Here is a 13,015-nt window from a genome sequence, read left to right as displayed (position 1 = left end):
TGCACGGACAGGTGGCTTTTGCAAAAAAAATTGCAACCGCTTGCACATGGAAGGGTTAAAGCATAGGAAGCGCCCCCCCGCCAGCGCTCAGCTTCCTAGAGAGGCAGGAAGTGCCAAGAAGGAAGGGGGAGGGGGGAGATCAAAGGGAAGACAGCCCCCCCACACCACCCCCCTCCATCACTGTTTTTTTTGGAAGGGGCGAAAGGAGGCTCGCGCGGAGAGAGGCGTGTGCGTGTGGAACGGAGGTACACGTGTCAAAGAGAGAGAGAGAGGGAGCTCCAGCTTTTGATGCACGGGAGCTTTTTGGGAGGGGTGGAGAAAAGGGGGAGATGGCCTTGCATGGGGAGGGCAGAAAAAGGGGGGGGTCAGAGGGAGGACACTCAAGCCCACCGCAATCCCCTTCGGTGTCAAGTATCAACTCTTGCAATGCAAAGGGGGGGGGGAGGATGATTCCTCTGCAAAATCCCTCACACACCATTGCATTTATTTTATTTCATTTTTTTGCAAGCTCTCCCCTTGCGCCCCCCCATTTCAGATCCCTCCTCTAGCCATCAAGGGGTGTGTGTGTGTGTGTGTGTGTGTGTGTGTGTGTGTGTGTGTGTGTGATCATTGCAATGGGGGTGGATGGGAGTGTGGGCTAGTGGGAATACTTCTCCCCATGCAGAATAATTTTGTTTGTTTATTTCTTTGTTCGAAATACTTGTTCCCGACACACCCACCCACCAACACAAACACACACACACCTTTCTCCTCATTTTTATATCTATTTATTTTATCTATTTACCCCGCCTTTCTCCTTGCAAATGTCCCAAAACAGCTTTCCAAAAAACAAAAGACAATATTTATTTATTTATTTATTTATTTATTTATACCCCGCCTATCTGGACTACTCGTCCACTCTAGACGGCTTCTAATATAAGATAAAACAATAAAACAAGAATATATATAATCCTTCAATTTAAAGTGGAAAGCCAGGAGGATGGAAACGGGGGTGGACCTCCTTCAAAGACGATATTTAAAAACTACAAACAATTTATTTGCTATTTGAATTTGTACCCGCTACCCTCTGGCAACCAGGCCACTCTGGGTGGCTAACAACAGTGTAAGCAATTAAAAGACGATGAAAATAAACTAATATATAGCCAAATAGGGTAAATTAAAACAGATGGCAGTGGAGGTGGTGAAAAGGGGTGATGGAGAGGATGGCAAAAAGGATGGTAAAAAGGGGAGGGTGAGATCTTAGTGCTCCGGGAAATCCTGATGGAAGAGCCAAGTCTTCCCTGCTTATTTGAACCCATCCAGCGAGCAAGCCAGGTGAATCTCAACGGGCAGGTTGTTCCACAGGCGACCCCACCAAGAAGGCCCGCTTTCTTGCTCTTTCCCTCCAGGTCTCCTTCGGAGTCAAGGTCCTCAACCGCCCTGCCTGTAAAGAATGGGTACTACGGACAGATCTGGCTGAGAACAGGCATTCTGATAGATACCTTGAGGTCAATGCGGAAACAAACCGGTAGCCAATGAAGGGTGGCCAGAGTGGGGGAGATGTGCTAGAATTTCTTCACCCCAGTTATTAATCTGGCCACCAAATTTTGGACCAGTTAAAATTTCCACATCAACCTCAAGGGTAACCCCACGTAGAGAGCATTGCAGTAGTCTATTCTTGAGATGACGAGTGTATGAATCAGCGTTGTGAGTGCCCCCCATGTCTAGATAGGGACGCAGCTGAGCCATCCTCTGAAGATGGCGATGGGCTGCCCGGACCACAGAGGCCACCTGGGTTTTCATGGTGAGATCCAGGTCCAGGCAGATGCCCAAGCTGCAAACCTCATTCTTCGTGGGAAGAGTCACTCCCCTGAAGGAGAGGGAGTTTCCCAACCCAGTGACACCAGGGCCGCCCACACACATGATTTCTGTCTTGTCATTATTCAGCCTCAGTCCATTTGCCCTCATCCACCCCAGGACGGTCCCCAAGCAAGGGTTGGAATAGTATCCAATGCAGCTGGAAAAAAGGAGAGGTAGAGCTGGGTGTCATCCGGGTACTGATGGCACCGGGCCCCACAACTCCGGATGACCTCACCCAGCGGCCTTATATAGATATTAAAAAGCACTGGTGAGATGATCGACCCCTGTGGAACCCCACAATTGAGGATCCACAGGGTGGAAGTCATCTTACCAAGCTGTCCTCTCTTGGGATGGTCATCCAAGAAGGAACGGAGCCACGTCAAAGAGAGGCCACCGATCCCCAGCTAGGAGACCCACCCCAGGAGAACACTGTGGCCGGCGATATGAAAGGCCACTGAGATACTGAGGAGGACCAACAAGGACATACAGTGGTGCCTGGCTAGACGATGATAATCCATTCCACTGAAATCACTGTTTAGCGAAATCATCATCTAGCGAAAAGCATTTCCCCACTGGAATGCATTGAAACCTGGGGAAGAATCGTCGTCTAGCGAAGATTGGCCATAGGAAAGCCGCTTTGCGAACCACGGATCAGCTGTTTAAATAGTCGTCTTGCGAAGCTTAGGTCCCAAAAACACCCGTTTTGTGAGCACGGAGGGAGCTGTCAAATTCGTTGTCTAGGGGAAATTGGTTTGCGAAGCAGGGACCAAACATTGTCCAGCGAAATTCCCCCATAGGAATTAGTGTTTTGCGAATCGCTATAGCGATTGCAAAAAGCCAATATCTAGTGAAAAAACTGTCATGCAGGGTAACTGTCTAGCGAGGCACCACTGTAAAGTTAAGTTACATTTTTTAAAAAAAGAACAGCATTCAGGGACTCTGTTGCGATTGTTAGAAGTCTGTCTGAAGAGGTGGGTCTTCTCCTGTCAGTGGAAGAATAAAATATTGGATTCCCTTGCAAATTATATGGGTGAAACTCACACACACACACACACCTGTTCTCACCCTTTGGGGCTCAGCCAGGAGAGGAAGCCTTAAACCCCATACTCTGGCCGGGGGGGGGGCTTTGTGGCATTTCATCCCCTTCCCATCTTACATAGAAGCTGGCTTTCATTTTGCAATGAAAAAGGGGAGAAATTATGTAGGAATTCATCGGCCAGCCTGATGTTCTAGGTTTCTGTGGGTGAGACTGTTTCAGTTTGAAGAAGAAGCAACGTTGAAGAGTCTTCTCTCCTGAAGACCACCCTCTTCTCTTGCAGCCTCCCACGGGGTCCAGGAGGGATCCAGGGGCGACTTTTGGAGCAGCAGACCAGGTCCGGGAAGATACTCCAGATTACCAGCATGGACCGTTTTTCCTACAATTTGCCACCACTCAGGTTCTGCCACCTGAGACAAGAGCCTCCACCTGCCTAACGATAGGGCCAGCCATCATTCTCCACCTCTGTGTGTTGCAGTGGGACTGGCTGATACGTAAGGTTTGGTGCATTGGGATCTTTGACTGTGACTTTTCCCCTTGAAATAATTTCCCAAACCAGATTTAATTTTCTGCATGTTTTGCTTTTATATTTTTAGTATTTAAAATTGTTCTAAACTGTTTATAAACTGAGAATGGGTTGATCTTGTGTTGCTTGGATCAGGGTGTGGCAGAATTTAAAAATTCATATTAATTAGGTTCAAGCAAATTTAAAATGTTGAAATAATTAAAACCGTTTTGACTGGGAGTGGGCTAATTCAGTAGTGTTATCTCAGCCAACTGCTGGATCTCCTTCTGTCCATGCTATGGGGCATGAATTGCATGCACAGAAGTTCAGCATGGATTGAATTTTTCTGCACTGATTGAAAAATTGTCCTGTATTCAAGTTAGCCCAGTTTTACTTGATTTGGGGCCCCCACTCATTGTTGGAGTGTCTTTCCCCCATGACATCTGCCCAAACCATTAGATCAACACAAGTAAGCCTCCTTCAGCTGGCCACCCCAAAGGAGGCCTGTACACCATCTCCTAGAAGCAGGGCCTTCTTCATGGCGGCCCCTTCCCTGTGGACATTCAAGAGACAACTAAAGACATGGCTTTTCAGGGAGGCATTCCCTTTCGTCCGCCATTTTGTTATTCTATAGTTTTAGTGCCATCTGGTTTCCTTGGTTAGGTGTTACTTTGGTTTAAATAATTCTATTTTGGTTTGGTTTGTTTATTATTGTAAACCACCCAAAGTAATGCTTTGCCACTTACGGGGAGCGGTATACAAATTTCAGTAATAAATAAATAACCCCCCCCCGCCACCCTTGTTCTTCCTAGGTACAGGTTCCCCTTGATGTGTAGTCTAGTCGTGTCCGACTCTAGGGCATGGTGCTCATCCCCATTTTCAAGCCATAGACCCAGCATTTTTGTCTGTAGACAGTTTCCGTGGTCACATGGCCCACGTGACTAGACACGGAATGCTGTTAACTTCCTACCATGATGATACTTATTTATCTACTTGCATTTGCATGCTTTCGAACCGTCAGGTTGGCAGGAGCTGGGACGAGCGACGGGAGCTCACTCCGTCGCGTGGATTCGATCATACGACGGCTGGTCTTCTCACCTTGCAGCACGGAGGCTTCTGCGGTTTAACCATCAGCGCCATCACATCCCTCCTTGTTCTTCCTAAGTTGGTTCAAAATCTATTAAGTGACTTCCAGGTGGTCCACCCAGAATCTTGTCCAGGTAGGATACACTCTTTAGAATTAACCCATTCAGCAAGATCTGAACAATGTCATGATTTTTAATACTGCAATGAACTTACTGAATTATTATTATTAGTAGTAATAGCAGTAATCTCACTCCCTTGGAATTACAGGTATGACTGTATACAGAGAAGATTATGAAGACAGTTTCTGATCCGATGGAACCAGTGAGAGTGTGTGTATAGGAAACAGCTTTTGCAATCCAGCCTGCATTTCCAAGGACCAGTGAGTTTACAAGTGGCTGGTTTTTTAAAACTGATTTTAGTTATTTAGTTATTTTTATTACTTCTATACTGTCTTTATCCTTAAAAGTTGGAACAAGTTCGGAGCAGGGTGACGGGTGATCAGGAGGCTGGAAACCAAGCCTTAGGAGGAAAGGCTGAAAGAATTGGGCCTGTTTAGTCTTGAGAAAAGAAGGCTGAGGGACGATAGGATAGCACTTTTCCAATATTTGAAAGGCTGTCATCCAGAGGAAAGGCTGGATCTGTTCTCGATGATCCCGGAGTGCAGGGCACGCAACCATGGGCTCAAGTGAAAGGAAGCCAGATTTTGGGTGAATAGCAAGAAAAACGTCCTGACTGTTAGAGCAGTACGACTAGTGAAGTGCTTCAACGTTGGAGGTGTTCAAGAAAAAACTTGGATAATCACCTGGCAGATCTGTTTTGATTTGTATTCCTGCGTTGAGGGGGTTGGACTTGATGGCCTTGTAGGCCCCTTCCAACTTCACTTTTCTAGGATTCTATAAACGAACTTGTAGTGTTTAAAATAGAGTATATTAAATAAATAAACAAGTAAGTAAATGAATGAATGAATGAATAAATAAATATTACAGTATATTTACAATTTTACCATTTTTAAAAACAATTACATCACTATTGAATTAAAGCAGGTAAATTTTAAATAGTTTAAGCAATTAGGCATTTTTTTAAAAAAAAATTAAAATACATAAAGTTTAAAAGTCTCCTGCCCCAGGCAGCCAGTTACAGGGCGGGGGGGGGGGCGGGGAAGCCTGTTTGAAGAAGAAGGTCTTATTTGCCTGCTGGCAGAAGGAGAGCAAAGATGGGGTCAGCCTGGCTTCCAGTGGGAGGGAGTTCCATAGTCTCTGGGAGCAGCCCCCAAGAAGCCCTGTGTTGTGAGGGTGGCAGGACTGGCAGAAAGGCTTCTTCTGAGGATCCTCAAAGCAGATGAAGCTCATAGACAGCAATGCAGTCTTTCAGATAGCTCAGACCCAAGGTGTTAAGAGGGTTTTTATAAACAGCCCTTTGAAATGGCTACTTCCACAAAGTGTGCGTTGTTGACTCCGTGCAGAGCACAAACCTGCCTCGTTCTCTTTGTCCCTGGCTATCCCGGTTAAAGGAAACTACCCTATAATAAGTAGACGGGAGGTCCTTCTTATTCAAATCTTGCTGCAGTTCTGGATCCCATTCCCAAACATTACACGACATTGAAGAAATGGCTACAATATGGGAGAAATATGGGTTTGTCATTCCTGACCACAAACACATCCCTCCACACACCTCAGTTTCACTCACCTTGAACAGGCCCTGTCTTCCAGGTGGTGATAAATGCTCACACCCTTCTTACGTAATGCAGTAACTAGATAGCCACGAATACAAGCAGCTCTCTTTTATTAAAAAGCACTTTTGCAAAAGCGGGTGTCCGAACTGGGAGGGCTCACCCATTAATACAGGTTGCATGATCTTTATCCCCTACTCCCGGACGCAGGAATGTTTCCCCATTGGTCAGATTCTCCAAGGTGTACAACCTATCTGGATCATGTGAAGTCCTACCCCTGTTTGGCTCTCTCATTCCCCATATTAACTAGACCCCGGACTTCTGTTTATTTCCCTCCTTATTTGGTCCACGTTCCCCTTTCCTTAACCTTTTTGCGGTCATTCTTACTGACCCATTAAGTTTCTTTATTATTACCTAGGCCTACCCATTCAACCTTTTCATTGAACAATAAGGGGCCTCCCCTTTTCTGTACTTTCCTCTCATAATTTCTCAAGACTTGCCTACATTCCATATGTCGGCTAAATAATTAACAAAGAGTGTTTTACCACGACCATTTACCCCATCATCCCGTCCTTGAAGGGACTTGCAAAAGCAGCCTTTCCCTTCCTCCTTTTCTCTCAAGGTGGTATCAGAATTTCTGCTTCCTCTAAAGGAAACTCTTCCAGTCCTTCCCGGAAAGCGCAGTTTGTTTGTTGTTGTTGTTTTAGGTTGGTGCAATCTTTCCGTCCAGTAGTAGGAATGGGGTTTGCTGATTTCTTTGACTACATATTGCACAATTATTCACTCTAGGAGTTCTGCCTGACCAGACAGACACCTTCCAAACACCAAAATGTAGCTCACCTGGGTGAAGGGCCTCAACCGGAAGGCTTTAAGGCCTAGCTAGGCTTAACTCTGCCCATCAGGAAAAAAATAATCTGAGAAAAGCACAGCTAAACACAAAATCTGAACCAAAGACAGAAACAGCAGTGGTAATATTTTTCAAAAATATTATTTTGGATGTCGCAAGAAAGCAAAGGGAAGAACTGGTGGCTAAAAGATCACAAAAATAAAAACATCCCGGCAGACAACCCAAAGACCAATGGAAAGCTTATCCCCTGCCCCAATATCAAGCAAAACTACCCCATTGCCTGTAGAGATTGGTTCATGTTTTAAATCTGTGTTTCTTCAGCTACTGTTGTAGGAAGCAGACAGCAGTTGGAAATCCCCTCACAAAGAAAGCAGGAAGGCAGGCAGGTAGGCGCTGCTAGGCAAAAATAATCAATCTTAACCTTTTAATTTGTTTTTAATTTTGCCAATATTTCATATCAACATGAATTTGACCCAACTCCGGGAGGCAGTGGAAGATAGGAGGGCCTGGCGTGCTCTGGTCCATGGGGTCACGAAGAGTTGGACACAACTAAACAACTAAACAACAACATGACATAAATAAAGAAGGATCTAGCTAGCTAGCTAGCTAGCTATCATCTTTCTCCCAACAAGGTTTGTGACCCACAGTGGCTCATAAATGAAACTTTACAATAATGAAAACTAAAAATGCTGACAGAAATTATAATAATAAAAAAGCCAACCTCTATCAGTATTGAAATGTTATAAAAAACATTTTTAAAACATGTTAAAAATCTCCACATATGGTAAATACAGTGAAACAGATCAAAACAGATTTAAATTTTAAGGTGAGATGGCAGTGTGTTCCAAAGGATGACGTAGGATTCAGCCTCTCAAAATAATCAAAACGCAAAACCTTCAGGATGAAGCTAATCGCCTTTAATTGTTGTTTAATATTTGTGCTTACCAACTAGTCAAATGTGCTTCTGTTGATTCTTATTTTTCTCTATTAGGTAAAGAGCAGAATTATGTGGAGAAGCCCGTGATGTCACTGGGGGGGAGAGAGACAACTTTATAATAGGTGAGGAAAAGGTAGGAGTAAAAGGCGCAAAGGACACAGAACACAGATGGGAAAGAAGAAATCCACGAAGCTGCTGGTGAGCATGAACATGTCATACGCAACGTTAGAAAACTCGTATTTGAGAAGAGGGGGATGAAATGTTCCAACCTACTGCAGACTCCTTATAGGGGAGAAACCACATAAACCCAATGGCTTGCAGAAAGGATGCCAGTGTGAACAGTAGCCAAAGAACGGAGACAGAGGAGAAATCCTATAATTGTAGTGAGTGCGGGAAGAGCTTCGGTCTGAACAGTCAGCTCTCGGTGCACAGAAGAACCCACACAGGGGAGAAACCTTACAAATGCATGGAATGCGGGAAGAGCTTCCAGCAAAGCAGCAACCTCTCTTCCCACCTGCGCATCCACACTGGCGAGAAACCCTACAAATGTCCAGAATGTGGGAAGAGCTTCCACTGTAGAGGGTCGTTTACTAAACACCAGAGAACCCACACGGGAGAGAAACCATATCAGTGCACAGAGTGTGGGAAGAGATTCAGTGAAAGCTGCAATCTTACCCTGCATGAGCGAACCCACACCGGAGAGAAGCCCTATACGTGCCTGGAATGTGGGAAAAGCTTCAGCAACAGCGCAGCCTGTGCCAACCATCAAAGAACCCACACGGGGGAGAAACCCTACAAATGCATGGAATGCGGGAAGAGCTTCAGCGTGAGCCTTTACCTCACTCGTCACGAAAGGACCCACACGGGAGAGAAACCATACAAATGTGTGGAGTGTGGGAAGAGCTTTAACAGGAACGATAAGCTGACATCGCACAGAAGGACCCACACGGGGGAGAAACCCTATAAATGCACGGAGTGTGGGCAGGGTTTCAGTCAGAGGAGTTCCCTCGCATGTCACCAGAGGACCCACACGGGGGAGAAACCCTACAAATGTCTGAAATGTGGGAAGAGCTTCCGTCAGAATGTAACGCTCCATTCCCACGAAAGAATACACACGGGGGAGAAACCCTATAAATGTCCAGAGTGCGGGAAAAGCTTCACAAACAGCGGCGCTTACACCAGCCACCAGCGAACGCACACGAGGGAGAAACTGTACAAGTGCCTGGAATGCGGGAAGAGCTTCAGCGTGAGCAGCATGCTCATTCGGCATAAAAGGACCCACACGGGGGAGAAACCCTATCGGTGTTTGGAGTGTGGGAAGAGCTTTAGTCAAAGCAACTCTCTCTCCTCCCATCAAAGGATCCACACAGGGGAGAAGCCGTACAAATGCGTGCAGTGTGGAAAGTGCTTCACGGACAGTAGGACACGGAGTAAACACCAGAGAATCCATAAAGGGCAGAAACCCACATAAATATCTGGGCTGAGTAAGGAGCTTCTCTGTGAAAAGGAAAGGAATTAAAATGCACGAAATGTGGAGAGTACCCCAGTGGTGGCAGAACGTTGACTAAATATCACGTGACTGGCAGAAGTGTCGCTTATTAAGTTGCTCTTGTTATTTCTCTCTTTTTGGCGTGCATGTATGAAAATTCAAGAATATGCATATAATGCACGTATACATGTTCCCTTCCTGCATTTAAAGGGAGACAAAATGATGTATGTGTGATAAATTCAAAAATGGCGTGATGCTTGTACATAATGGGGCAATCCTTTTATGAGACCAGTGGTTCCCAACCTTAGGTGCCCAGATGTTCTTCCACTGCAGAAATCCTGGCCAGCATAGCTCATGGCGAAGGTTTCTGGGAGTTGCAGTCCAAGAATGTCTGGGGACCCAAGGTTGGGAGCTACTTTATTAGACCACTAAAAATAAATGTCTCAAACAGGTTTTGAGTTCTGCTGGGCTCTTTCAGATATCTGTAGTGGCCTCGTTAAGGTAAGAATCAACCTTGTTTTCTAAAAGGTCTTGCAAAGATTTAATGCATTCAGCTGAGAAAACAAAGTTTACCTGGGAGGGAGCAGGGCAGCATCTGAAATTGTGGGCATTCCAGCAGTTTTCCTCTCTTTATTTTGGGATAAACATCAACCCTTTCGAGTTTTCAGTTTTACTTTTTAAGTGACATAATTGCTAGGAAGTCTGCTTACACCATTTGGTGCAACTCTCGCCTCCAAATGGCATCTGGATCTCAAGCAATCCTACTTGGTCCCCAGCAGCCTGCTGTCAATTGGCCAGTAACCTAAAGTGGTTTAAGAAGAGAGCCATCTCAGGATATTAAACACTTAACCGTTGTAAAAAGTGTATTAGGTATGTATATTACAAGTTAGGTATGCAAATTAGGCGTGAGTAAACCTAATACACACCTACTATTCTCTTAAAGGTCTGGTTGAGAGTCAGATGCAGTCAAGAGTCTGCCCACAGCCAAATATGGCAGCTTTAAGACAAAGGGGGAAAAAAGAATAAAATATTTTTTATGAGTGATGCAGAACATTTTTGCTACCCTAATGGAGCGTAAATTGGTTTTTCAGTTCCTCTGCCCCTTCACTGAGGAGCAGAGGAAGTACTGAATAAGCCATCATATTGGCAAATTAAAAGAGGAGGTCTTTTGGTTTGTTCCCAGTGACCACACTGCCTGGAAATGAACTAAACCGGAGCAATACTAGTCGTGCCAAAAAAGTAGAAGCCTCTGAAAGGGGCGGGTAGAAGTACTTGGGGCTGCCTGGTTGGCAGACGACTGCTCACTCTCTTTAGGAAGGAACCCCACCCATCTCTGCGGTGAAAGAACCAGCATTTTGAGACCTGAGAGAGTAGACCAGCAGTTCAGGGCCAGACCTGTGAATCTCAGTTACAAGAGATTCACTGAATCAGCGGCAGTGAGACTAATTGTTATATGTGTCAAAATTTATCTTGATGTAACCTGACCAGGACAGATTTGTGAGTAGCCTCCATCACAGATGGGCAAAGTCCATGTGGTTCCCTCAAGCTTTTTAACCCCTCATAAAGCCTCTTATGTTATGGCCAAAAATGCCATCTCCCCCCCCCCCCGTCTCATCGAAGCCTCCAGGGGTGGTACTTTTTTCTCCCTCCTGCTTCTCCAAATACGAAAGGGTACCAGAAATTTCAATTTGTTCAGGTTTTTGTTAATTGTTGCTGCAGAATCTGCTGTCTTGAAGAGAAAGCGACCTGATTAGGCATGTTTTATGTCTTTAAAGATGACATTAAATGTAAATATTAAACAAATGCTATGTGCCGCTCCCCCTCCCCCAAAAAAGAGTAAGTAGTAGAGTGTGTGTATGTAGAAAGACTCCCCCAGAAGACATTCTAGAAAGCAAGGGAGGTTGCCTGGATCAGCCCTCAGTGTGGAAGTGCTATTTTTTGTAAGATCAGGTCCTATAGTCCACTCAGTCAACTTTATGGATGGCTGAACTGGCTGGCTTTATGTATAGCAAAATTGATCTGTAAGCCAAATAATACACAGTTCTGCTTTGAGAAGCCATCTATGTAGTATGGAAAACCGAAACATTCGCTTTTTAGTGGGAGATCTCAAGAGCTGTAGCAACGAGGCTGTGAAAACGGTGATGAAAATTGGAAACCCCGTAATAAAATGCTCAGAACCCCATCCAGGGTGCCTTAATCCATGACCGTTATACATGGCAGCCCTCCAGATCTAATCTTCGTTAGGGAACCGGTGATCCGGTTCCTAAAACTCAGCACAGATCCATTTTATGTCAGGTCTACTCAACCATACAGTCTACTCCGTAGGAGGTATAATTTGAAAAAAGCCATCTGGGAAAAGCTATGCTAGAGGCAGCTGTGTTTCAGATTGCCCTTCAGCCAGAGAACTATGAATAATTTGTATCTTTCCATTCTGGAATGGCTTTGTGTTTCTATTAATTACAGTGGTGGCCTGAATAGCAAGTGCCCTGTTTAACGATGAATCCGCATAGCGATGTGGATTTTGCGATCGCAAAAGCGATCGCATTGCGACGTTTTAATGGCTAAAAATCGCATTGCGATCGGTAAGCGTTTCGTTTACCGATTATCGCATTTCGATGTTTAGAAAACAGCTGATCAGCGGTTACAAAATGGGCGCCGGGTAAACAAAATGGTGGCCCGCAGCATTTTCGCACGGTTTCCTCGCATACCAGGCGGCGAAAATGGTGGCCAGATGGAGGATTTCCACATAGCGGTGAGTTTTTTCCCCCATAGGAACACATTAAACGGGGTTTAATGCATTCCTACGGGGTTTTTCATTCCGTATAGTGACGATTCTGGATAGCGACGATTTTCCTGGAATGGATTATCGTCGCTATGCCGGGCACCACTGTAATTGGTGTAGGTCTCTGGCTGAAGAGCCAGAGGTTGGGAGTTCAATTCCTCACTTGTGCTTTCTTGATGGGTTGGACTCCATGTTCCAGAGGGTCCCTTCCAGCTCTTTCAGTTCAAAGGTTATGTGCTATATGAACGAATCTACATAATGTCCAGTCCTGCTCAGCCTGTGGTGTGTTCCTTGAGGAAGTTAATCCGTCTCCTATTTGGTCCTCTTCCTGCTGCTTTCAACTTTTCCCAGCAAGATGGCCTTTTCCAGTGAATCCTGCCTTCTCGTGATGTGTCCAAAGGCGGAGAGCCTCAGTCTTACCATTTTTATCTCTAGAGATAATTCAGGCTTCATTTACTCCAGGACACATTTACTCCAGGACTCTAAAAGAGGCCTTGATTCAGTAGCTCTTGTCCGGGTGATCTTGCAGAAATAAAAGCAAATCAGATCCCAGCCTGGGGAGCAAGTGTGGGAGGAAGGCGGAAATTTCTGGTGGAACCAGAAGTAATGGGAGGCATGGGTGCAATTAACTTGATGCATTTAAATCACAGTAGATGAAGGGGGGAAATAAGAGCCGTGAAATCAAGACACAATCTGGAACCTTGTGGCACAGTGGTTAAATTGCAGCATTGCAGCCAGTTCAATCCCTGGTAGCCACTTTAAGGGTGACTCGGCCTTCCAAGATCAGTAAAATGAGTGCCCATCTCTCTGCAGGAGGACAGTGTG

The 13,015-nt window shown here is 45.3% G+C and overlaps 1 protein-coding gene across 3 annotated transcripts in view; it reads left to right on the top strand.

Annotated features, from left to right (window-relative positions):
* Positions 1-112: 112 nt before the first annotated feature.
* The window catches only part of LOC144587257 (uncharacterized), a 31,507-nt gene continuing 18,604 nt past the window's right edge, over positions 113-13,015 (top strand). The window contains exons 1-5 of one of the 3 annotated variants that reach the window (XM_078387277.1): positions 113-245; positions 3,159-3,374; positions 4,402-4,600; positions 4,734-4,845; positions 7,974-9,383. In XM_078387277.1, the coding sequence (XP_078243403.1) occupies positions 8,230-9,383 (1,154 nt within the window). In that variant the 5' untranslated portion in view covers positions 113-245; positions 3,159-3,374; positions 4,402-4,600; positions 4,734-4,845; positions 7,974-8,229. Of the gene's footprint in view, positions 246-3,158; positions 3,375-4,401; positions 4,601-4,733; positions 4,846-7,973; positions 10,453-13,015 lie in introns of those variants that run through there. The other 2 variants (XM_078387275.1, XM_078387276.1) reach the window with 2 other exon arrangements.

Source organism: Pogona vitticeps, chromosome 2 (assembly GCF_051106095.1).
Source record: "Pogona vitticeps strain Pit_001003342236 chromosome 2, PviZW2.1, whole genome shotgun sequence".
Taxonomy (NCBI): Eukaryota; Metazoa; Chordata; class Lepidosauria; order Squamata; family Agamidae; genus Pogona; species Pogona vitticeps.
This window is presented reverse-complemented; position numbering and strand designations above follow the sequence as displayed.